This window comes from Xenopus laevis, chromosome 1S (assembly GCF_017654675.1).
Source record: "Xenopus laevis strain J_2021 chromosome 1S, Xenopus_laevis_v10.1, whole genome shotgun sequence".
Classification (NCBI taxonomy): Eukaryota; Metazoa; Chordata; class Amphibia; order Anura; family Pipidae; genus Xenopus; species Xenopus laevis.
The window spans coordinates 100407289-100431961 of record NC_054372.1 but is presented as its reverse complement, the minus strand read 5'-3'; the positions used below and the strand labels follow the sequence as shown (position 1 = coordinate 100431961).

The 24673-nt window shown below is 38.2% G+C and overlaps 1 protein-coding gene across 5 annotated transcripts in view; it reads left to right on the top strand.

The window, feature by feature from the left end:
- Positions 1-687: 687 nt before the first annotated feature.
- gne.S (glucosamine (UDP-N-acetyl)-2-epimerase/N-acetylmannosamine kinase S homeolog) overlaps positions 688-24673 on the top strand; it is a 32447-nt gene continuing 8461 nt past the window's right edge. The window contains exons 1-7 of one of the 5 annotated variants that reach the window (XM_018239923.2): positions 689-969; positions 11827-11867; positions 11954-12171; positions 18258-18460; positions 21534-21985; positions 23404-23556; positions 23677-23889. In XM_018239923.2, the coding sequence (XP_018095412.1) occupies positions 12100-12171; positions 18258-18460; positions 21534-21985; positions 23404-23556; positions 23677-23889 (1093 nt within the window). In that variant the 5' untranslated portion in view covers positions 689-969; positions 11827-11867; positions 11954-12099. Of the gene's footprint in view, positions 970-11826; positions 11868-11953; positions 12172-15470; positions 15606-18137; positions 18161-18257; positions 18461-21533; positions 21986-23403; positions 23557-23676; positions 23890-24673 lie in introns of those variants that run through there. The other 4 variants (XM_018239926.2, XM_018239927.2, XM_018239922.2 and 1 more) reach the window with 4 other exon arrangements.

Below are 24673 nucleotides of genomic sequence, written 5' to 3'. Positions count from 1 at the left end.
AAATATCAAGTGAACATGTGAAAAATTAAGGAGATCATTATCTTTTGCATTTTTTACCATACTAGGTCCAGAATACCCTGCCCCCAGCAGCCACTGGCTTTGCTGCACCTTATGTTACACTCTTGAATGGCGACTGCAGTGATTGTGAAAGGGCAGTTTTTTTGAGCCAGAGAACCTTACGTGATCCCCCATCATGTACATTTATGTGTTTATGTGTATAGACTGTCTGTACAGCTTTGGGACCTATTATCTTGAGTATTCCCAGATGCTTTTTCTGTAATTTGGATCACCATACCTTGCCTACTAAAAAAATATATAAATATTTAACACAATAGGACTGTTTTGCCACCAGTATGGAAGCAGATTAGTTCAGAGTAGTGAGCTCTGTGGTAGATGACCTTCCCCTAATTTTGTTGGTTTATTCTGTGCAGAGATTCTATGCACATCAAGTTGTATATATATATATATATATATATATATATATATATATATATATATATATATATATATTTTCTGAATGAACCCATACTACAGTTTGTAAAATCAATAGGGAAGGACTGAGCACTATGTAGGGAGGACAATAAATCCTGCACACCAGCTGTTTCCCCCTAGAAGCAATTTCCGTTTGCACACTTAATGAAATCATCTGGAAGGAAGCATGCTCATGTGAGCCAGTCAGGCAGGGGGAAAGAAAGGGTTCCTGTTTCTAAGGAGAGGACTGGCTTTACACACACACACAAATTGATTTGCATTTAGGAGGCGGAGCTGCCTTCCTCGGCTAAGAATGGAGAGCAGATGCCAATCACACAACTCCATTTACCTTAAGTACAGTTGCAGGGAGGCTGAGACGTTGAAGATCAGAGAAGAGAGAAGAAAATTCACATGTATAGCTCGCAGAGCCAAGTGAACGGGATGGGAAGTCATATACATTCTCCTCCTGGTGGAAACAGTTATGTACGGGGACCCCATGTAAGTGAGATGTGCTCTGTTATTTCTTTTGTGTGAACACACTGTCTAGTTCCCACAGCTGTAAAAGGCCTGTCACTCAGATAGAGAAAGCTGTCTAATATGTGGCATGAGGGGTGAAGGAATGCCACCATGCTGATAGCAGAATTTCATTTCTTTTGTATTTATTCAGTTCCTGTGTTATTTGATGCCACGTCCCTGTCCTACGCTGTATAGAGAGGCAGGAAGGATGTACAGAGGGGCTCTCTGTTTCCTTGCTGCCTGACAGTAAGGAGATCCATGGCTCTTATGTGTATTGTCTCATTCATTTCAAGCCCCTACCACAGCAACTTCTCTGTTTAATGAAATGTCTGCTCAAAAGGGGAAAAATAACGGGAAGGATATATAAGAACTCACAGACACACACTTGTTTTGCTAGGTAAATACTTTTCCTGAGAACTGATATTTGCATACACCTTTTTCTTTGTCAGAGCTAATTTAAAATAGTTGGTAGCAGTTACTAGTGAAAAGTGTTTTTTTCTAGTATTTGTCTAGTATTTTAAATATGTGTACCCAGAAATATTACTAAAGGTGTCCGGATCCGCTCGTTCAGCAAGGTCGCTAAACAAGTCTACCAAGTTTAGCTACCCCCATTCTGAACCAAATCAGGGCAAACAATTGGGTCATTCATTGTTTCACAGAGACGGATGACGGAGTAGGATGATGACCACACCAATTTGCTGCTCCTCATCTGACAGGATTTTCAAACCTGCCTGATTAATATCTGGCTGATTTTCATGCAGATATTAGTCAGGCCCATCAATGGACCCCATAAGTTGCCTGCTTGGTCTAAAGGGACCAGATCTACAGCTTAAATCTGACCATGTATGACCACCTTAACTCTGAATACTAGGCAATGTTTTGAATAATAAACTCACTAAGATAGGATCAATAGAAGAGGCCCTGAGCAGAAAATTAATAACAATAGTACAATTATGGACTCTTTTAACTGGAAACTCAAAATCCAGAACACTCTAAATTAATGATCCCCAACCTGTGGCTCCTGAGCAACATGTTGCTCAACCATTACCATTGATGTTGCTCCACAGAGTAAATTTTAAGCAAATATTCTATTTTTCTTTTACTATTTTTCTGTAATAATACAAATGTACCTAGTACTTGATCCTTGGCTAAGCTGTATAAATCAATATTGTTGGCAAAACAATCCTAATGGGTTTGTTTAATGTTTAAAGGTTATTTAGTAGACTTGAGGCACAGTGATCCAAAATACATTAAAACCCTTATCTGAAAATCCCCATGTCCCAAGCATTCCAGATAATAGACCCTATACCTGCAGTATTTGCTCAGTGTGCAGGTAATATATTTATTGCAGGTACAGGATCCATTCCCTGAAAACCCATTAAGAAAGCTCCAAACTATGGATAGGCTCCCATATACTCCATTATATACAAATAATCCAATGTTTTAAAAATGATTTCCTTTTGTCCTTGTACTTGATCCAATCTAAGATATAATTAATCCTTATTGGAAGCAACCCCAGCCTATTGGGTTCATTTTAAAGTTTACATGATTTTCTAGTAGACTTAAGATTTGAAGATCCAAACTATGGAAAGACCTGTTATCCGGAAAACCACAGGTCCGAAGCATTAACGATAACAGGTCCCATACCTGTAGTTGCTAGAGACAGTGGCCATAGTTACTCCTGACTGGAGAGATACCACCCTTTAATCCATGAGTCCTTTAATCCATGAGGGGTTTGTAGGGGGTTCAACAGAACTATATAGTCAATGGTTTTGTGGGCCAGTAACACAAAAAATGTAAGAGTTTTGTAAACATGTAAATTTAATGTTACCCTGCCTGTGCACATGCTTTAGAAGCTTGAACATTGTTAGGATATTAGAATTTAGCAAGGAGTTTTATTGCAATAAAGAGGCACAATGGTGCAGGGCAAGTGTTTTATACAGGTTTTGCTTTTTATTCAGCAGCTCTCCAATATTAGCTGGTTTAATAACTAGGCAGGAAGAAGAATGAAGTAGGATTAGGAGAAGTGCATTGCAGACTGGTTGCACTGGGTTACTGCACTATTATAATTTGCCCATAGTTAGATACACTAGGGCTCATTTATTGACATTTGGTAATTGTGCAGTAACCTATGGCAATCATTCAATTTTTAGCTTTCATTATTCTTATTGCAGCTAGTTGCAAAGCTAGTTATTGATTGGTTGATATGGGTTATGGCCCAGGTGCTTTTTTTTCTTGGTTTTATTAAATGAGCCTGACTGTGCTGCTTGGTGACACTCACCTGCATTCATGCAGGCAGCTGTGTCCTTTACCCGCTGTTTCAGAATGAAAGATTGAGCTTTGGGGAAAGTTTGCACAGACACACTTGCAAACACATGGAAATGTACACGCATGCACATCGAACACAGTCAACTATAAAAAATGTGTGTGTGTTGAGTGAATTAGACAACTACCTGCCCAAGTCTAAATGTTGGCCAAGTAGTTTGTGTTGCTATGCTGGCTTACTAAGCATTAATTGCAGTGCTGCAGAAATCAGTGCTTATTCTGTGGGCTTGATTACAAAATATTACTATATACTTACCATATACAAATTTTAAGGACACAAATTTTTTTTTGAGACCATATTCCTGCTACAGCATTTTATCTATCTTTAGCTGGACTACAGTTGAATGTTTGGATGAACTACCACAGTCTGTTCATTTATTTGGGAATATTCTGGCAGACTTCTGACAATTGAGTGAGACTCTTTCAGAGAGGCATTAGTATACCACTCATGGGCTAATTATATTATTTTAATAACATTTATAGATTACAAGTATCAATTTTAAAGGACAAGCATTTGTTTCATATAAAGCTGATATAATCCAGTACCTTTTATTTGCAATAAATGTCCTAATTTATATCAGAGATTTAACTCTAAAGTTTTGTAGAGGGCCCTATATGGAATTTGACCAATTTATCTTCCTGTAAAAGAACCAAATTCTATTTTGTCTCATCTGTCATCTGCTAGGTAAATGTAGTGTAGTTTTTTAAAAAAAAAAAAAAAAAATACCCAGGAGCTATATTTTGGTATAAAAATACAGGAAACCAACAAGGGAAATTCAGGTAAAGCAACCACTGAAACTTTATAACATACAATATGGTTTAAAGTCATGAAAAACAAAGTGCCAGACATTTGTAATGATTGTTTTTGCTAATCATACACAATCTTGCCAGTTGGACCTGTGGTAGGCTGCTATAGAAACTGACTTTAAGAATTTCATTTAAGCTTTATATTTTGCATTTACATATATGAAGAGCACCAGGGTGAATTGAGTATATATATTAAAACTTCTGATTTTCTGTTCGAGCAAGTTTTGCTCCATTATTTTTCTGATTATAAGAAAATTACCAATAAATATAATCTGTAAAGCAATTTTCATAGAGCAAAGAAGCAAGACTCATTTCCAAACCATTGTTCGTTATAAAGCAGGCATTGATCATACTTGTTATAACGAAATTTTATTTTTTTTCAAATTGAACATTGTTATATAGGGACACTGAACATAAGCAAACATGCCTCCACCTCCATGTCCTGTTGTACCTCCTTTGTGTGTGTGCAGTAGATATCCCAATTGAGTGAGAGTGCTTCAAGCATAGCCAAATCCCTGGTACAAGAGAGTGGGAAGGAGAATGTGGAAGATGCAGTTGCTACAGATACGGAAATGAACAGGGACATTGGGGGATTTTTATCCATGGTATAGTATTGCTTTAAATTACACTTAAGTACAGCAGCCTTATAAAATGTTACATATTTGTTGCCCATATATAATAAAAGGCACTAAATTTACCCAGGTCCACTAACCCATATCATCCAAAAATATGTTTGCTTTCAAACATCTCTGTACCTGGTATAATGACCTATTTAATTTCCAAAACTGCCCAATACCCATACAAATAGATTGCTCCATATGTAGAGTGAAACCTCTATATATGGAGAAAAAAACACTGTCAAGTTCACTTTGTCTCCATTAAAATAAAACAATATTTATCTGAGTGTTGGTAATGCTAAACGAGATCACCTTCTGCTACTGCTAGAGTAAAGTCACCCAACTGAATCTTATGCCATTTAAGGTGGGCATAGACGTACCAATTATGATATTTCTTGGAAAAGATCGTTCCAAGAAAGATCGCTCGTTCAATATACACGTGTAGAGCTGAATTGTCAGATATACAGGTGGAAACAATAGAATTCTACCTGTATCTGACGATTTAGCACTAACAATGGACGATGTTTGGATGCCTTCAAAGGCACCCGATCAAAATTTTCCGTCCAGCCCGATCGACAAGCCAACCAATATCCAAGTCCTCTGCCGATATCAGTTGGCTCTTTTTACACCATACACACACTAAATATCGTACGACAGTTTCTTCCGTACGGCATTATCTGTGCGTCTATGGCCACCTTTACTTACATTTAAGACATTTGTGATATGGTGGATAGCATTTTGGTAGTCAGGCATAGAGGCCTGGGTTAAAGTGTTTACTAAGCAACAGGCTAGTGTGTTCAAAAAAGTATCCAAAAAAGTATGCCAATCTCCTTGAGGAAACTTCTAAGGGGAAGCCAGCCGAGAACAAATGGTAATGGGAAAGTATTGAAATTGCTGCAGTAGGATCAGGCCCCTTAAGCTGGCCATAGACGCAACGATCTGATCGTACGAATCATGGATACGTATGATTTTCGGACCGTGTGTGGAGAGTCCCGACATTTTTCATCCCGCAGAGATTGGTCGCTTGGTCGATCGGACAGGTTAGAAAATTTCTGTCGGCTGCCGATAATATCTCTGCATGTATTGCCGATCATACGATTTTCAGTGGGAGACTGTCACTAGCTTTGTCAGACATAACTATCGTACGATTGCTGTCACAGGTAGTACATTGGCTGATCTGTTCTTTTACTACTTTATTTGATCGGAATGGTAAGACAATGGAACTATCTTGCCTTAATCCACAGGACTGTACTTTAGTTGTTTCTTTTGAGAAAATATTAGAGACAGGTTTCTAAAACAGGTACAATATGATAAAAAAATCTAACCTTTCAGTGTTTACTTGTTAACTAAAATAACATCAGTTTGTTGTTTCCGCTATAGCACTGCTACGGAAGGTATTTTAGAACACGTTATCTTAAATCACATGGTGTGATGTGGTCACAGACAAGAGCTCATCTTCTCAATTATATAAGTAATTCTTCAGTTTATAGAAAAGCTAGCTGTAACCACATCACCTTTGAAACAGTGTGCTTTAAGAATTACACTTGTGATAGGAAAAATAAACTGCCTTTAGACCACAATTAGTCCTTACTTGATGATAGTAAAATTTAAAGCAAACAGTATAACAAACATACAGTAAACACTCATCAAAATCATTTAGTTGAATCAAGTCCAATAAATCAATAACACATTTATGTAATTCTAAGACAATTGTATTCAGAAAAGAAGGAATGATTCATCCAGGATATCATTCTCATAGACAAACCATGGAGATACAGACATTTAATTTGATGAACAATGATTGATATCTAATGCACTATAATAGCAACATTGCCCTTTGCCTTTTATGGGAACTTAAACCACTTGGTGCTCAGCAAAAGGTTTGGATAGAAATAACTATCAATTTAATCTGAGTTGATTACATTAAAATCAGCAGGGATATCGCCAATTTACTAACATGCATAGAGTACAATTCGCTAGTAAATGAGACAGTTGCTAGTATAGCTTCACACCCCTCTCATCAGGCGAATTTTCGCTCAGGCGAACGATTATTACTTTGCAAGTGCGAGTTTTACAGAATGTTACCTCTTTTGCCAGAGTTTCCTTCACCATCTTAGACCTGGTGAACCGATAAGATGAAGTTACATCCTCCTCAATCTTATGTCAGTGACATCATATCCTGTATGCCGAAAAAACATATAAAGTTCGATAAAAAAAACACTTGTTTTTTTCATATTTTAAAGCAGGTTGCCTTCAAAAGTCCTAACTATTAAAGAGTTTTATGTTGAAAGATTTTTTTTCCAACCATTCGAGGGGCATGCCACATTTGTTTTAGGGTGGGCTCATGTCTAGAGCATTAGAGGATCTCTTTTGTCTTTATTCTGCTTCCTTGGACATTTGTAATAATAAGAGGCCACTTCAAGCATTTACACCCACATCTCTAATAAAGATGTCTATACGACCTATATGTACCGACCCTATTCAAATTGACCTACTGTAAGGGGCATATTTATCAAGGGTCGAGTTTCGAATTGAAAAAACTTTGAAATTCGATTTCAAAAAAGACCAACCGAAGTGAAGTCGAAGTTTTTTTTGGATCAAAGAGGTCCGTATTCGGCCGAATTCTAATCGTACGATCGAAGGAATAGCGCATTCGATCGAATTCGATTTGACGTTTTTCCCCCAAAAAACTTTAATTTCTCAAAGTCCACCAATTAGGTTCTAGGAAGTCCCCCATAGACTAAAACAGCACTTCGGCAGGTTTTAGATGGCAAATGGTCGAAGTTTTAAAGTGAGAGTACATGATAAATTTCGATAGTCGAATTTCAAAATTTTTTTCAAATTCGAATCTAAGTTGGACTATTCCCTAGTCGAAGTAAACAAAAAAATAGCTCAGTATTCGAAGTTTTTAACTTCGAAAACTCACTTCGACCCTTGATAAATCTGCCCCTTAGTATAAGAGTACTAACGAAGATTCTGTAGGCAGAAATGAACGCTATCAAAACTTCGCCAGTGTTCAGCTACAGAGACATAACAAGCATTTTAGTGAATTAGCGTACTGGTAACAAATTTAAACCTGGCGAAGTGGCACGAATTATGGCGGAGCCTTCGCTGGCAAAAATGTTCCCTTTGGTGAAATTGCCCCCTGGAGTTCTAATGTAAAATTATTAACATCTGCATATTTTATGCTGAGCATCTGCTGTATAAGGGTATACCTATAGAAAACTTGTACTTAGGAATTTGCGGAGATTACAATAAATGAGTGGGTTAATTACTAGGAAACTGTTGTTAGTATAAACACTGAAGTATTAGATTTAAAAAGCAAATCCTTTTGACTAATCCTTGTATTATCTGTAGTACAAAAATCTTCTTTAAAAGGTTCAGTGAACCCAGTAATTATTTTAAGTGAGCACTTGTCTGCAAAAAGGCTGAGGCATTCCTCACTTTTAAACTTATATGAACTTAAGAGGTTTGTTCTTTGGGGGAGAAGCGTTGTAATCTGATACTATGTTTCTGTTTCACTCATCTGCCTTTGTCAAGTACCTTAAAAAGTGAAACACAGTTATATATACATACAGTAGATCCCCACATTTTCCAGGTGGTGGAAAAACCAGGAAATGTAAAGTCAGCTAAATGCTTTATGTATTCTATACTGGTGGGACCACAAAAAATGTGTAAAATGGGAAGAAACTTCAAATCAGGGTATGTAAAATTGAGGTTTCACTTTATTGTGTAGGGAAGGGACTTCATTCTTAGCAAAGAAGGTCCTTCATTAGGACAAATGTAACTCTGCACAATATGTTCACCTGACATTTGCTGACGACTGTTGGCATGCAGGTAACTCAAGTTCCTAGCGGCATTGTTTGGTTTGAGGGTTGTAAAAGTTATGGTAGTTCTGCAACTTATCAAGCAAAGGTTTAAGACAAATAATATTTGTTGTGAAAATATTTTCAGCTGTCGCTGTGTTGAAATACACACTTAGGGGATTATCAAAATCCGATTTTTTTTAATTTTTAAATAAATAAAAAGTTCAAACTAGAATCCACGATCTGACCTTATTTATTTAAAAAGCACAAATTAATCGGTTTGGGGAAAAAACCTAAATAATTGTATGAAAAATCGTATCGTCAGTTTTTTCCGAGTTTTTTCCCGAATCTTCATTTTTTCTGGCTTTTTCCCTGAATCATATGATTTTTTCAGGTTTTTGCCTGAAAAGATCAGATTTTCAGGCTAAACCTAGCCCAGGACACAATTACTTCCAATTAGGATAGGGACCTCTCCCATTCACTTATATACGACCTCAGCAAGTCTGAGATGGTGGATTTTCAGATTTGGACTTTTTGCAGCCTCGTGGTATAACAAATCTCGAAAAATACGGATTTTATAATAAAAAAACTAAAATTTTTCCAGTTTTTTCGCTTTCGGACTTTAATAAATAACCCCCTTAGATTGTAAACTCTATGGGAGACAAATCTTTTTTGTCTAATGGAAGTGAATAAGTAACATCAATGGGAATGGGCAGGTATAGGGAAAGCAGGGCAATAATGAAAGCATAAGGGGGGAGGATCAGCAGAGAAAAAACTGCATTAGCGAGTCAATTGTATTTTCTTTTGTTCCTTTGAGGATACACTCTGGGCTATGTGCCTTAAAGGTGTTCTACTTCCTTGCAAAGTATGTGTGCTTGCAGCATTTGTAAATTGGTGAGAAGGGACAATTTGCTTTAGGCCATTTGATAACATAGTAAAACTTATGTAAAGCTGAACTACCCCTTTACTATTAATATTAGCTGACAAGAGTGGTCAACAATAACAGGGTGACTACTGCAACCATGTAATTGTGTTTTATATGTCTTGGGGTCACATATGTGCAATGACAGTGCAGCGCTTCAGTGAGTATGGAGCAGCAGTATGCAGACAATACTATTATCAGACTGGCAAGCCCTATTGTACAAAAAAACTGATGGTATGTTCCTTTCTCAATGGGGGATGGTATGTGTGTGCCAGGGACCACCTTTTTTTCGCTCCAAAATTTGCAACTCTGGGGTGCCAACTATCATGATTGCACCCTTCACCTGGGACCTATGGCACTTTTTGCAGCACTACGGTATTTTAGCCAAACTTTGTCAACATTGGTAATGCAAATTTTTATATTCCACCATATAGGCTGGGGCTGCACAAAGCCACTTTCTATATGAAAAGCCTATGGGGTTAAAAAAAACTCTGGCACTTTCACTTTTTTAGCACTTTTTAGGATCTGATGCAATAAATTCCTGGGTTAAGCTTTCATCTATGGGGGAGATGTCTGGCAACCCCTGACACCACCATTAAAAAAAAGTCTAGGAACTATTAATGTTGGTACCCATTAGATTTTCACATTTGATTTTCCTAAATTAGTCCAAAGTCCCTAAATTTTGAAAAATATTGTCCCTGTCTTTGGCTCAGAATTCAAAATAACTTAAAGTATGTTTATAGGTCACCATTGGTGACAGCTATTGCAGTCAGACTTAGGATTGTCACCTTTTCTAGAAAAAAATACCGGCCTTCCTATGTATTTATCTTTTTTTCCTATTAATAACATTGGGATCAACCATCATTTTTACCGGCCAGGTGCCAACCCTAGTCAGACTCCTCCATGAAACTGGGGAGACCCATGCCAGCACTGGACTTCACCGACATCCATGGGTGTCCGCATAAGGGGGCAAGAGGGGGCAGTTGCCCTCCCTGACTTCTCCAGCTAGTTCCAAGAAATTGTTTGTACATTTAATGCCCAACAACACAAAACATTTTTTATACTTCCCACCCCAAGGCAAGCCTTAATTATGTTATCTCCTGCATTGTCATGAATAGGTTAATCTTCAGTGGGATGCTACCCAATGTGATATTAGCTTACTTGCCCCCCTCTGGAAATTTGTCTGTGGACACCCATGCCGACACACTTTTGGGCCCCCCGGAACTTTCTGCTGCTGAACTGGCATGATGGAACCAACACATATGATTGTTAAGGTAGCCATAGACATCCGCTCATTCAGCGGCATCTCTCAGCGATATGCCCACATTGAAGTGGGCGATATCGGGCTGATCCAATCGTTGGGCCCTATCATAATGGATCCAATACCGGAGGACCGATACACGCACAGATGCGGCCGCAATCCAACAGGATTTTCGGGATCGAGCCGGCCAGATATCAATTGGAGAAGGCCGCGGGATGGCCCCACAGACGGGCCAATAAGCTGCCGACTCAGTCTGTCTGCAGTTTTTACTGACCCGTGTATGGGGCCTTTAGGACCATACTAGAGTGAAAGTTTACTGTTGGTCAATTTCACCCATTTTGGTTTCCTAAACTGGCCCTTGTTTGCTCAAAAACACTAGGGGGCAAATTCACTAGAGCGCAAAGCGGCTAACGCTAGCGCAAATTCGCCACCGTGACGTAATTTAGTTACTTTGCCGATTTACTAACGAGTGCTGGCGTTAGTTCACAAGTGAAATGGACCTACTCTAGCGCTATTTCGCACTGTTACGCCAGGCGAAGTTGCGCTATGGCGAAGGGACGTAACTAGGCTAATTCACTAACTTGCACATTTTACTGAACGTTAACTCTTGCACCAGACTTGCCTTCGCCACCTCAGACCTGGCAAAGTGCAATAGAGTAGATAGGGCTTGCTTCAAAAATAGTTGACATTTTTTCGAATTCCCAAAAAACGATGGTGTCTTTTACTATTTTAACAGTGATAGGCTGAAAAAGGTCGTAAATGTTTTTGGGGGTTCCTCCTTCCCCCCTACATTTCCTAACATGTGGCACCTAAACTATACACTGGGCACATGTGTAGGGCAAAATAACAACAACAAAATAGCAACTTCGGATTTTAGTGAATTAGTAGCGCCCTGGCGAAGTGCGACGAAGCCAACGCTGGTGCAACTTTGGAGGTAAGTAGATTTGCCCCTAGGACCCTCAAAGTACAAAAACACTAAAAAGAACTGATTTCATTTCAGCAGGCTCCAATTTGGGTAAAAAAATCCTTCTTTTCTTCATCAAGAAGCTCTGATAGTGGAAGGTACTGTTGCCAACCACCAAATTATCTTTTTTTTTACAGTTTCCTGGCCCAATTCGGAGCTTTGAGCAGAAATGATAAACGTGAGTAAATATCGAGAGCTGAGGTAGCGTAGTACATAACTGGCAACTAACGCGAAAGAAATGTCTTTTTTTCCCGCTAACAATAGTATGTGGTGCGGGCAGAGGAAGAACACATTGTCATTGGACCGACTGCTGCATTCCAGACGCTTCAGATCGAGTAACAGCGCTGCTCTGCTAGTAGTTAGGAATGTGCCACTGCGGTTACACGTAGTCGTGACGTCAGTCTCGCGTAATGATACTTGCAGTGTCGGGATTTTCGGAAAGACTGGAAGCGAAAGCTCGCACTTATCAGCATTGCGGTATTGTAAGTAGCGATACGGGACTGCGAGCAGTTTTAACAAAGGCGGGACTGTGGGGCACTGTGTATCTACGTGGGTTGGAGGGTGAGGTTTGTACTCCCCCAGGCCCAGCCTATCCGATCCTCATACGGCTCTACGAAAACTGTGCTAAGAACGAGCTGTACTGAAAGCTGTGTAGCGGAACGGAGATGCTTGTAGCATAGCAACCACACTCCCTTATTCAGTCTGCTTTGTGAGAGCGGGACCCAAAACCCACTAGGACCTCCCCAACACACACACACCGCAGCTCTGAAGGGGGTTACGTAGTTAAATGAGAACTAAAGCTTAACCAAAAAGTAGCTAGAAATGTTGTTCATTATGTTTTGGAGTTGTGTACAAGCCCAAGGCAACCACAGCCTTTTAGCTGGGAAAATCTGTGTCTCCAAAGATGCCCCAGTAGCTCCCCATCTTCTTTTCTGCTGATTCACTGCACATGCTCTGTGCTGCTGTCACTTACTGAGCTTAGGGACCACGCACAATATACAGTACACATAGAATAGAAATGTCACAGTATAATGCTGATAAGTAATTAATATAGATAATTACTACATGGCAGCTCATAAGCCAGTGCAATTAGCATGAGAATTTAATAATTGTAGCATCAGCTTATATTACAGACAAATCTCATTTTCTGCTTGACAATTTGTGACAACCCCTAAGCTTCGCTTCTCAACAGCTGCTCAGAGCCCACTTTCCAAGATGGTGACCCCCTGTGACAAGTTTAAAGTTCTGGATCATTGCTGCTATTGACAAGCTGAAACTTTAGGCAGGTGCAATAAGTTCAGTATATAAAATATGGCAGTTTTAGCCCTATTCATTTTTAGAGTTTAGTTCTCCTTTAAAGGCTCTCGGTATGCCCAGGAGCAGTAACCCATAGCAACCAATCAGCAGGTAGAATTTACTGGTCACCTGTTTAAAAGCAAACATCCCATTGGTTGCTATGCGTTATTGCTCCTGGGCAAACTTAGTGCCGTTTACTACATATTGGGGTAAGTCTTTCTTTATAAGTATTAGGCCATACATTAGTAGTGACTGCTTGCTTCTAGTAGCACAAACTGAAAAAATATATCACTGTTCGTTAAAGCGGTTTTGCATATTTTGGGGGGAAATGTTTTTCCTATATGTTATCTGTATGTAACATTGGCACCAATGATTGTTTTCATTGTTTCAGGTGGCTCCCCTACCAGAAAACCATCTTTCCTATATTTAGGTACAAGAAACCCATAGATTGCAAGTAATGGCAATCAGAGCATTTAAAAGAGTTTTGTAGCTTCCTGGGAGGAGGACAAAATGCTTAAAAAAGCTGTGCATTCAGGGCTGTATTTTGGGCCACATGCCTGCCCTCTCAGTCTTGATCAGCAAGTGCAGAGGGATCCAGTATACTACGATTGTGCCATCGGCATAGCCCTCCATATTCAGTCAGAAAGTATGGTGGGTGCAAGGAAGGAATTTTTTTTCCTGCACATTATATACCATATAAACACAGTAGGGCCACAATAGGCTGCTTCCAAAGACAGTTTAGAACTGGGGACTCTGGATACTTTTGCCTATATAGACAACCTAGTATCAACTTTGAGATTATCTTGGCAGTTGGCAGTTGGTACCATGCTGGATACAATTAACTTTAAAACTAATGTCACATGGAGTGTTCATGCCAGTGGGGAAACAATGTTGATGTGCTTCCATCTGTCCCATGTTCTGGAGACTAAACAGGCACAGTTGCATATTTTTTCAGAACTAAATCAGCCCTGTGTGTTGACAGGCAGATACACCTGCAGTGGATTGGCAGTTTCTCTGCATTTACCCCATTGGAGAAAAATGCACATGTGACATTAGCCTTCAAGTCTATAAAATAAGAAAAAAGCCAAGTATATGTGTATTCTTATACTTTGGTAAATATAAGAACTGTTTTTTATGGCAAATCCATCAGGATCAGAATTTTGTGGTTTCTGGGTGCTGGTTCTGAGGTTCTTTGCAATTTGTTGTTCTTCAAGTAATTTACTTGTGGCTACTAATCACAATCATGACTTTGCTATTGTAAGTCTGTGGGGCAAGCAATGAAACATGGATGCCTTGCTTAATGCGACACCAGAAATCATTGATTACTCCATTAAGCAAAGTTTCTGACTTTAAGGAAAACTATACCCCCAAAATGAATACTTAAGCAACAGATAGTTTATATCAAATTGAATGACATATTAAAGAATCTTACCAAACTAGTATATATATTTACATAAATATTGCCCTTTTACATCTCTTGCCTTGAACCACCATTTCGTGACTCTATCTGTGCTGCCTCAGAGATTACCTGACCAGAAATACTACAACACTAACTGTAACAGGAAGAAGTGAGGAAGCAAAAGGCAGAACTCTGTCTGTTAATTGGCTCATGTGACCTTACATGTGGTTTGTATATGTGCACAGTGAATCGTACGATCTCAGGGGGCGGCCCTTATTTTTTAAAATGGCAATTTTCTATTTATGATTACCCAATGGCACATACTACTAAAAAAGTATATTATTTGATAATGGTTCATTTCCATGAAGCAGGGTTTTACTCGTGAGCTGTTTTACTCAGTATCTTTTAATAGAGACCGACATTGTTTGGGGGGTATAGTTTTCCTTTAATATTCAGAAGGTTATTTTTTTTTTCTATAGTGCAAACATGTGAAATTCTCTCCCTGAATCAGTTGTGCTGGCTGATACATTAGATCGCTTTAAAAAGGGGTTGGATGACTTTTTAGCAAGTGAGGGAATACAGGGTTATGGGAGATAGCTCATAGTACAAGTTGATCCAGGGACTAGTCTGAATGCCATTTTGGAGTCAGGCAGGAAGTTTTTCACCTCAGAGAGGCTTCAAACTGGGGTTTTTACCTTCCTCTGGATCAACTAGAAGTTAGGCAGGTTAAATGTAGACCTACATTTTGAGCTTGATGGACATGTCTTTTTTCAACCTGACTTACTATGTTATTATGATAACTTAGTCTTGGGTAGTGGAGCTGCCATTCTAGTTCCCACAGATAAACTCCAGATCTTTAGTCCTGATTTCTTGCCAATAAAGTAAATTCCCATTTGTGAGCTTGAATGGTACTGCAGGTAGACAATGAAGAGTTTTTGTCTTGTTTTTGAGTTGGTTTCATTGTTTATTTCAGTGCAAGATACACAACTGTTAAATTGTCCGTACATGTATAGATCTGTTTGTAGGGTAAGGTCATCAAGTGGTCAAATAAATCTAGTTGATCTGATCTTTTTATTCACTATTCAGAGTTTGGATCTTGTGTGTGCAGGGCATTTAGCCTCATCAGGAAGACACAGCATACACACGCTAATGTAATCCTTGCATTTGAGGATGTTTACAGTTTTCCAACTATTTGACCATTCCTAATCAGATATCAGTCAGGTAAGGAAAGCCATTATTTTGCCCCATCAATTCGGCATTAAGCTGGCAACTCAATCAGTTGTAGCCAGGGTGGCCGCCAGTACTGGTTTTTCTTTGTTTGTTTAGTATTTTCTTAGGATCTTATTGTTTACTGTTCATAGGTTTACAGATTGGTATTTTAGAGAACATATTTTTTGGAAGAAGAAGTTGGAGAAGTGATAAATTATAAATAAGTATATTTACCGTAATATATAGTTATTCAGCAGTAAATATATAATTACTGGGACCATTTATTTGTTGCCAAATTGCATATATTTCTTTTTGACTATTTTCCAACCAGCCAAAACAATTCTACATCCACCATGTGCGTCAGAGAATTTCTTAAGGATGATCACTTTTCTCTCAGCCTGCACCTATTATATCTCAAAATTGAAAGCATCCAGTTAAGCTTGTCCTTGATGGTGATAGCATTCACTCTGTAGGAGGTGCAACATGTCGGAAATTCCACTGCAAACCAGAAAAGCAGCAGTGAAGGGTTTAAGTAATACGGCTGTTTAAAAAAGTTGAAAGACTTGTATTTATTTGCATTTTCCAAGTATAGGAGAAGGAAGAGGAACTCCAGCAGTATTACTGCAAACAACTTTTTATTCCAGGCAGTGGTAAACACCGTGCAGTAATACTGCTGGAGTTCCTCTTCCTTCTTCTATACTTGGATTATTTACAGCAGTTGCAGCACAGAGCAACTATTAAGGAATTGGACGCATACCATTTGGAAAAGCTGTGCTAACCACCATCCCCCTCTTCTATTGGACTTTTTTGCATTTTGCTATTCATAGGGGCACTAACTGCTGATACCAGTAACAGCTACTAATACAGTTTACCCAGAGAAGTTTTATGCATGTATGTGTACCTTTATAAAGCTGTCCAATTTTACAGAAGAGAAAATATTCACAGAGAGGACAAGCATTATAATTAATAAGTAACAAGCATAGTGATAAATAAGTATACAAATACAGTGATTAGGTGCCATATGCTAAAACAGGGGTCCCTAACCTTTTTTGGACCGGTGCCAAAAAAAATTTTCTTGCAAGGACCGGGGGGCTGGGGTCGGCGGGGGGCATGGCGTCCAATTTTGCCGTTCCGGTGTCCAATTCGGGGCGCACCGGAGTCCAATTCAGCTGAAAAGCCATATTGGGGTTATATACTGCACTTATTGAACCAGCCAAAAGTTTCTGCTTCCCAATAGCAGCAATGATCCAGTACTTCAAACTTGTCACAGGGGGTCACCATCTTGGAAAGTGTCTGTGACACTCACATGCTCAGTGGGCTCTGAGCAGCTATTGAGAAGCTAAGCTTAGGGGTCGTCACAAATTATCAAGCAGAAAATGAGGTTGGCCTGTAATATAAACTGAGGTTACAGGGCTGATTATTATATTCTGATGTTAATTGCACTGGTTTCTGTGCTGCCATGTAGTAATTTTCTGTATTAATTACTAACCCGCCTTATATTGTGACATTTCTATTCTATGTGTACTGTATAATGTGAGTGGGTCCCTAAGCTCAGTAAGTGACAGCAGCACAGAGTATGTGCAGTGAATCAGCAGAAAAGAATATTGGTTGCTACTGGGGCATATTTGGAGGCCCAGATCTTCCCTGCTAAATGGCTGTGGTTGCCTTGGGCTATTACAGAAGCCCAAAACATAATGTACAACATTTCTAGCTACTTCTTTAGTTACGCTTTAGGCACGCAACACAGGCAACTTTGGGCATATATTTGTGGGTTGAAATACACCAGTACTTGAAACCACAGGGTATGACATTAACATTAGACTAATGGCTAAAGACTGGATGGTTTTCAGTGGGCACAGAAGCATCCAAAAAAGCCTATGGAGTTGAAGGGATACATAAGAAAGTGCCAGTGTGATTTGGGGTCCTTACAGATTTGTATAGAGTACCTGAAATTGCCTCATGTACCATAGTCCGTAAATGTATTAAAAAGAAAAAAACTAAAATAATATTAACCAATATGTCAAGCATGGCTTTTTGTTGAATGGTCTGTGGTTTATCACCTCATTTTTAGTTATTTTCACCAAAGGAGGTCTGAAGAAAATCCTTTATCTGTTTGTTGTGTGTGTACTCAAAACTCAGGATATACGTCTGTCTCCTATGATGAGATTTCCTATCCATAATTTCTTTAGGCTGCAACTGTGAAATAAAAGCTGTGCAGATCTGCTTTGGCTATAGTAGAATTTTTTTGACACCTCTGGTGTACACAAGCCAACATATAACAAACAATGAGTTGCCACCAAAGATCATCTGGTATTCTGCATACCCATGTTGTAATTTTGAGGACGCACCTCCAGTCTAAAGTATTAAATCCAGTTGTATAAATGTATGAATTGTATCTAATAAATATGTGACAACATTCCTGTATGACCTTTCACTTAGTACATTGATGAATGAATTACAGAGAACAGATGCCCCAAATGTCATTGCCTTGCAGGGAGGTTAATTAACCAAACAAAGGCTTATTTCAGAAAACCTGTTATTCAATCGCTAAAGGGTATATTGCAAAGGTAATTTCCTTTGGCAGAGGAGTTTTTAAGAATACAATGCAATTTTCTTTGACCTTAAAGGCAATAATCATCATGAGAAAGTTGTTTTATCTTTCAGGCACTCTATTTTGAAAATCTGGCAAGGCAAAAGGCAACCATGGAAAAGAATATTAACCAGCGAAAGCTACGTGTATGTGTTGCCACGTGTAACCGAGCGGATTACTCCAAACTGGCTCCGATTATGTTTGGCATCAAAGCAGAACCAGACCACTTTGTACTGAGTGTAGTAGTTATAGGCTCTCACCTTATTGATGACTATGGGTAAGGTTACAAATGCTATGGATCTTTTTATGGGTGTGTTTATGTATATATTTGATCTAAATAAAACCTCCAACTCAGAGTGAAATTCCGGCACTCTCCATTCATTTCTATGGGATTTTGAAAGGCATATTCATCAAAGTATGAACTTTCACTTTCACCCATTGATAAATACTCTTTTAAAAATCCCGTAGAAATGAATGGAGAGTTGCGGAATTTCACACTAGAGGACTGTGGCGATCTCTAACTCCACTTTTTGATAAATATACCCCAAAGACATAAAAAAAATAAAGAATGCACATTTTCCTTACTTGCCGAAATATTGTGTTTCCAGCTTTATGATATGCCCCTTTTTATGTGAAATTTGACACTTTTTTTCATACACATAGGGGAAGGTGTATCAAAGTGTGAAATGAATGCTCACTGCAGAAAAACTCACTCGCTTTCTATTCATTCATATGGGCTTTTTAGAAACGTATTTAGCAAATGGTGAACTCTAACTTTCACACCCTGATAAATACACTTCAAAAAATCCAATAAGAATGAATAAAAAGAGGGTGTGTTTTTCTGCAGTGTGCTCTAATTTCACACTTTGATATATCTTCCCCTTAGTATGTTATGTGTCAACTATACAGCTGATAGTCGCCAGCTGTTTAGGTCCGTAAGAATCCAAACTCATAATGGTCTAATATAGAAAATGCTGTTTATGTTTAATCAGTAATATTTTTATGTCTTAGTATATAAATACATTGGATATGTTTGGTTTAAGTATCTGTAATCAATTTAAATGAGAACTTAACCCTAAAAATTAATGGCTAGAAATGCCATATTTTATCAAATTTATCGAACTAGCATCTCTATAGTAGTAATGATCCAGGCCTTTAAAGTTGTTAAATGTGTTTCCTATCTTGGATTTTGTTAGTAGTGTCTGTGACATACATTCTCAGTGTGTGTTGAGCAGCTGTTGAGAAATAAGCTTAGGGGTTGTCACAAATGATTAAGAGGAATATGAGGTTTGTCTGTCATATAAGCTGATGCTACAGGGCTGAATATGCTAATTGTGCTGGTTTTTCAACTGCCATGTACCAAATATCTGAATAATTTACTAACGATTTTATATGATATATATTCATGATATGAATATGATATATATTCAGTATACTGTGCATCGTCCCTAACTTTAGTTACTGACAGAATCATCAGAAAAGAAGATTCAGAGCTACAGGGTCATCTTTTGAGGCACAGATATTCACTTCTGAGGCCCTGGGCACAAAGCAAAAAAAAAACAAAAAACAAACACTGTCTGTGAGCAGCAGAGCTGTGGCTGCTTTAGGCTGGCATAGAAGCCCAAAACACAATGTACAAAGTTTTCATTTATTTATTTATCATTTTGCATGTCTAAAAAAAACCAACCTATTTTCCATTCATAGTGTCATCTAAGCCTTTTTTTTCCTTTGTTTTTCCCCTTGTTTGCACTCTGCAAACACTGTACACGGAAACTTTCATAGAACAGAGCAAACATATTAAAAATGTCTTCAATGTCCCAAAACACTGTTTTCAAATTACTTTAACAACAGTTCGAAAAGCAAATTTTTTTTACTTTTATTGGATCAAAACATTATGGGGCAGATTTATTAAAGGGGTTGTTCACCTTCAAACAACTAGTTGGTTTCAGATAGATCACCAGAAATAACGACTTTTTCCAGTGACTGTTTTCTATGTGTGACAGTTTTTCTAATATTGAAGTGTAAAGTGTCATTTCTCTCCTTCTGAAGCAGCTCTGGGAGGGGGGGTTGCCGATCCTGTAAACTGTTCTAAATGGATACATTTAGTTGATACATTTCTTATCTTTGTCCCTGCTGAGCAGAATCTCTAGGTTTCATTACAGGCAGCTGTTAGCAACTATTGTATCAATTCTAATACTCCAGAGATGCTGCTGAGAAATGTATCAAATAAATGTTGCAAAATTGTAACAGTTTAGAATTTGCACCTGATTCGATTTTGGAAAAACCGTAAAAAATAAATAATGGAAAGTAATTGAACAACTGAATTGAAAAAAGTGTTTGGAAGGTGAACAACCCCTTTAAGGATCGAATAGTGAATTCGAATTTTCGAATTGTATTTTTGGTCAGAACTCACAAATTCGAATTGGGAATAATGAAAACGCGATTCGAAAACCTGCCGAGTTCAGAAGTCAATGGCAGAGGTCCAGTGACCTATTTGAGGATGTTAATAGCCTTCCTGACATTAGAGTTTTAGTCGAATTTAGTCGCGTTTAGTCTAATTTGATTTTTTTTTTTGAGTTGGGAATATTCATTTGAGTTTCTGATTTTAGATTTTTTTTTTAAATAACCTCCAATTCAGATTTCGAGTATATTCGAATTTATTAAGAGTAAAAATAAAACATGAATTGGAAATTCGACCTTTGATAAATTGGCCTCTATGTGTTCCAGAATACTTCTGAAGTATAACTCCTCTGTATAACATTGTTCATGTAAGATGTTCTGTGAGTGTATTCCAGTTTGTTTTACCCTCCCCAGAGCTGAAATCTGTCTTGAAGGAAATTAGGTGGGCACATAGGAATAAGATAATTTATTCTTTGTTTTTTTTATGACTCTGTTAGTTGATCGGAATCTATATGCAAAACAAAATTGTTGGCAAGTGATCACATTACAAACAATTGGGGCTTTTAGGGTGTCCTCACTCTTAGAAATAGATGCATGCAAGTGTTGCCTGAGTTGCCAATACACAATGATTAGCTCCCATCACAGTCACGTTTCGGATCATTTCACTTGTACATATTAAAGCAACTGATATTGTACTAATCAGTTGCTATTAGTTTGCCCAGGTGGGACCCTGTTGGGTGAATGGAATTTTAGAGACCCAGTTACACAAAATTATGAAAGGGAAAAAAATGTTGTTTATGGGTAGCTATATGACTGGTTAATTTTAACATGCACAGTTAACTGTATGCCCCCTATAAAACTGTTGCAGCATAGTACTCTAAATGTTATATGTACTAGTATTATTTACCAGTATTACATGTAATTCAAATAAATATTTTGTTTTCATTTAGGAATACGTATCGAATGATTGAGCAGGATGATTTCGACATTCAGGCAAGATTACATACGATTGTCAGGGGAGAGGATGAAGCCTCAATGGTTGAGTCAGTTGGCCTTGCTTTGGTGAAGCTTCCGGATGTTCTAAACCGTTTGAATCCAGACATAATTGTTGTCCATGGAGACAGATTTGATGCACTGGCCTTAGCTACATCTGCTGCATTAATGAACATTAGAATCCTTCACATAGAAGGTGGTGAAGTCAGTGGAACCATAGATGATTCTATCAGACACTCTATCACTAAATTGGCTCATTATCATGTCTGCTGCACCAGAAGTGCAGAACAACATCTTATTGCTATGTGTGAGGACCACGCCAGAATCCTTTTAGCGGGATGTCCCTCCTATGACAAACTTCTCAGTGTGAAAAATAAGGACTATATGAGTGTACTAAAAATGTGGCTTGGTATGTGTTTCAGAATTTGGACACTAACTTGGTGCATGGTTTTTTTTTCCCATTTTCTATACTAAACATTTGTTTTCATTGATAAGAACAATCTCCAGCAAACTAATGTTTTCTCTCATTTTATGATTTTCTCATGAATGTTATGACTTTTACCTCTGTGAATTCTTTCTATCAGCACCAGCTAATATCTAGCCATTAGAGCCATTTATACAAATATGATAGTGAATTCCAGTAGTCTTTAAAGTTAGATTATTTTGTCAAGCTTTTAATGTTAAACTAATTGAGTATATCCCTTTAGTGTGGGATTTACAATCTAAAATTGGTACCTTAAAGGAGAAGGAAAGCTACCGAGGCAGTTTATTGCCAATAGATTAGCTGCAATAGTGCAAGCTAGAATGCTATATTTATTCTTTAGAATGTTTTACCATACCTGAGTAAAAAGCTCTAGAAACGCTCTGTTTGTTTAGGATAGGAGCTGCGGAATTAACAAGGTGTGACATCACTTCCTGCCCGAGTCTCTCCCTGCTCTGGGCTCAGATTACAGCAGAGAAGGTGGGGGGGGGAGAGATGAACAAACTGAGCATGCTCTTGCCCAGGGCAATGAGGTTTAAGCTGAAGGCAGGAAGTCTGATACAGAAGCCCATGTGTACACAAAAGAAGGAAAGCTGTGTTTCTTTTGATAGGAGACTCGGAGCAGCACTACTTTGGGGGTTTACTGGTATATTTAGAAGGACCTTTCTGATAAGGCTTACTTAGTTTTAACCTTTCCTTCTCCTTTAAGAATTTAGAAATAATGTTTTCTTGGAATAAAAGAGAGTATATCAGAACAAGGCATTAGCATATGGCTGCATTTACAGGCCTGTGGTGGGGCCCCAAAACCTATTGGTGGGACAGTTTTACTTGTCTAAAGCCACAAACAGTCTCAAGAAGGATCAAGCTTAGGTTTCCCCAACTCTCTAGGGCAGTGATCCCCAACCAGTAGCTTGTGAGCAACATCAACCCCTTGAATTCCAGGCTTGGAGGCAAGTTTTGGTTGCATAAAAAACAGTTGTACTGACAAAGAGAGTCTCCTGTAGGCTGCCTGTCCACATAGGGGACATCAAATGGCCAATCACAGCTCTTATTTGGCATCCACAGGGACTTTTTCATGCTTGTGTTGCTCTCCAAGGCTTTTGAATGTGGCTCACGGGTAAGAAAGGATGGGGACCCCTGCTCTAGGGTATGAACTTTGTGCTTATAGTTAATGAATTGCTTCTAGATAAAGTGGAATACCTTATTACCAAGAACCATACAGCAGATGATGTTAAAATTAGAAGTAAAAGAAAATGCTTTTTTTGAGGTGTTATTACTTAAATAAGGAACATTGCTATTTCTTAAAACATTTGTGGCCTCATTTAACTTTTCTTATTCATTAACAGGTGATGATGTCAAGAATAGGGAATATATTGTGGCCTTGCAGCACCCAGTGACCACTAATATTAAACATTCCATTAAGATGTTTGAGTTCACTCTGGATGCACTTCTCTCCTTCAACAAGAGAACGCTAATACTTTTTCCAAACATTGATGCAGGTGGGTAACATGAATGGTCTTTTAGACGTTTCTATTTATATGATCTGAATAGGACAAACTTGAATATAGTATTAATGAATGAAGTGGATGATGATATATATGTATATTTTTTTCAAACAGGAAGTAAAGAAATGGTACGAGTAATGAGGAAGAAGGGTGTGGAGCACCACCCAAATTTTCGAGCTGTGAAACATGTTCCATTTGAACAGTTCATCCAGTTAGTTGCTCATGCCGGATGCATGATCGGAAATAGCAGTTGCGGGGTCCGTGAAGCGGGGGCTTTTGGCACTCCAGTCATCAATTTGGGAACCCGTCAGACAGGAAGAGAAACAGGTATCAAGAATGTTCTGCAACAGCTTAATGCAAATTTATTAACACTGTAGTTTTAAATATGTTTCCATTTGTTGTAAGTAAGAAATAACGGTCAGATATACAAAGCAGCAATAGGCATCTGACTTATTTTTCTAAAATACAAATATAACATACTTTATCACATAACCTAGAAATTGACCTTGTTAAAAAACTAGAATCCTATGGTGTATTACAATTAGGAATATTAGTAACAGTGCCAGAATCATTGCACAAATGTAGCCTTTTGTATTCTTTCTTGTTTAAGCGAATGCTTAGGGAACACTTCAGTGCATGACTAGTCTTCTCTGAATATGCTCCAGCAGGAAGAAAAACACCGGTAACACTAAGGGGTTATTTATCAAAATTCAAATTTATCTCGTTATTTTCTGAAATATACTCTGACCAAATCCACACGGGTTATTTCCCCTTATTTATCAATACATTTTCCCACATAAATTCCAGTTTGGGGAAAAAAACTCAAAAAAATTGTACGAATTTTTCTGCATGGAAAATGCAGTTATTTATGATTTTTGCCAGAAAATCACGAAATCTTCGGATTCTTGCATGAAAACCAGCACAGATCAGGATATCTTCGGGACTTCTCCCATTGACTTGTATACAACCTTGGCAGGTCTGAGATGCTGGATTTTTCGGATTCTGACTTTTTCCATCCTGTATAATAAATCCTGAAAAATGTGAGGGTTTTTTTTCACAAAAAATGTCGATTTTATAGTAAAAAAAACTAGAATTTTTAGAGTTTTTGCCA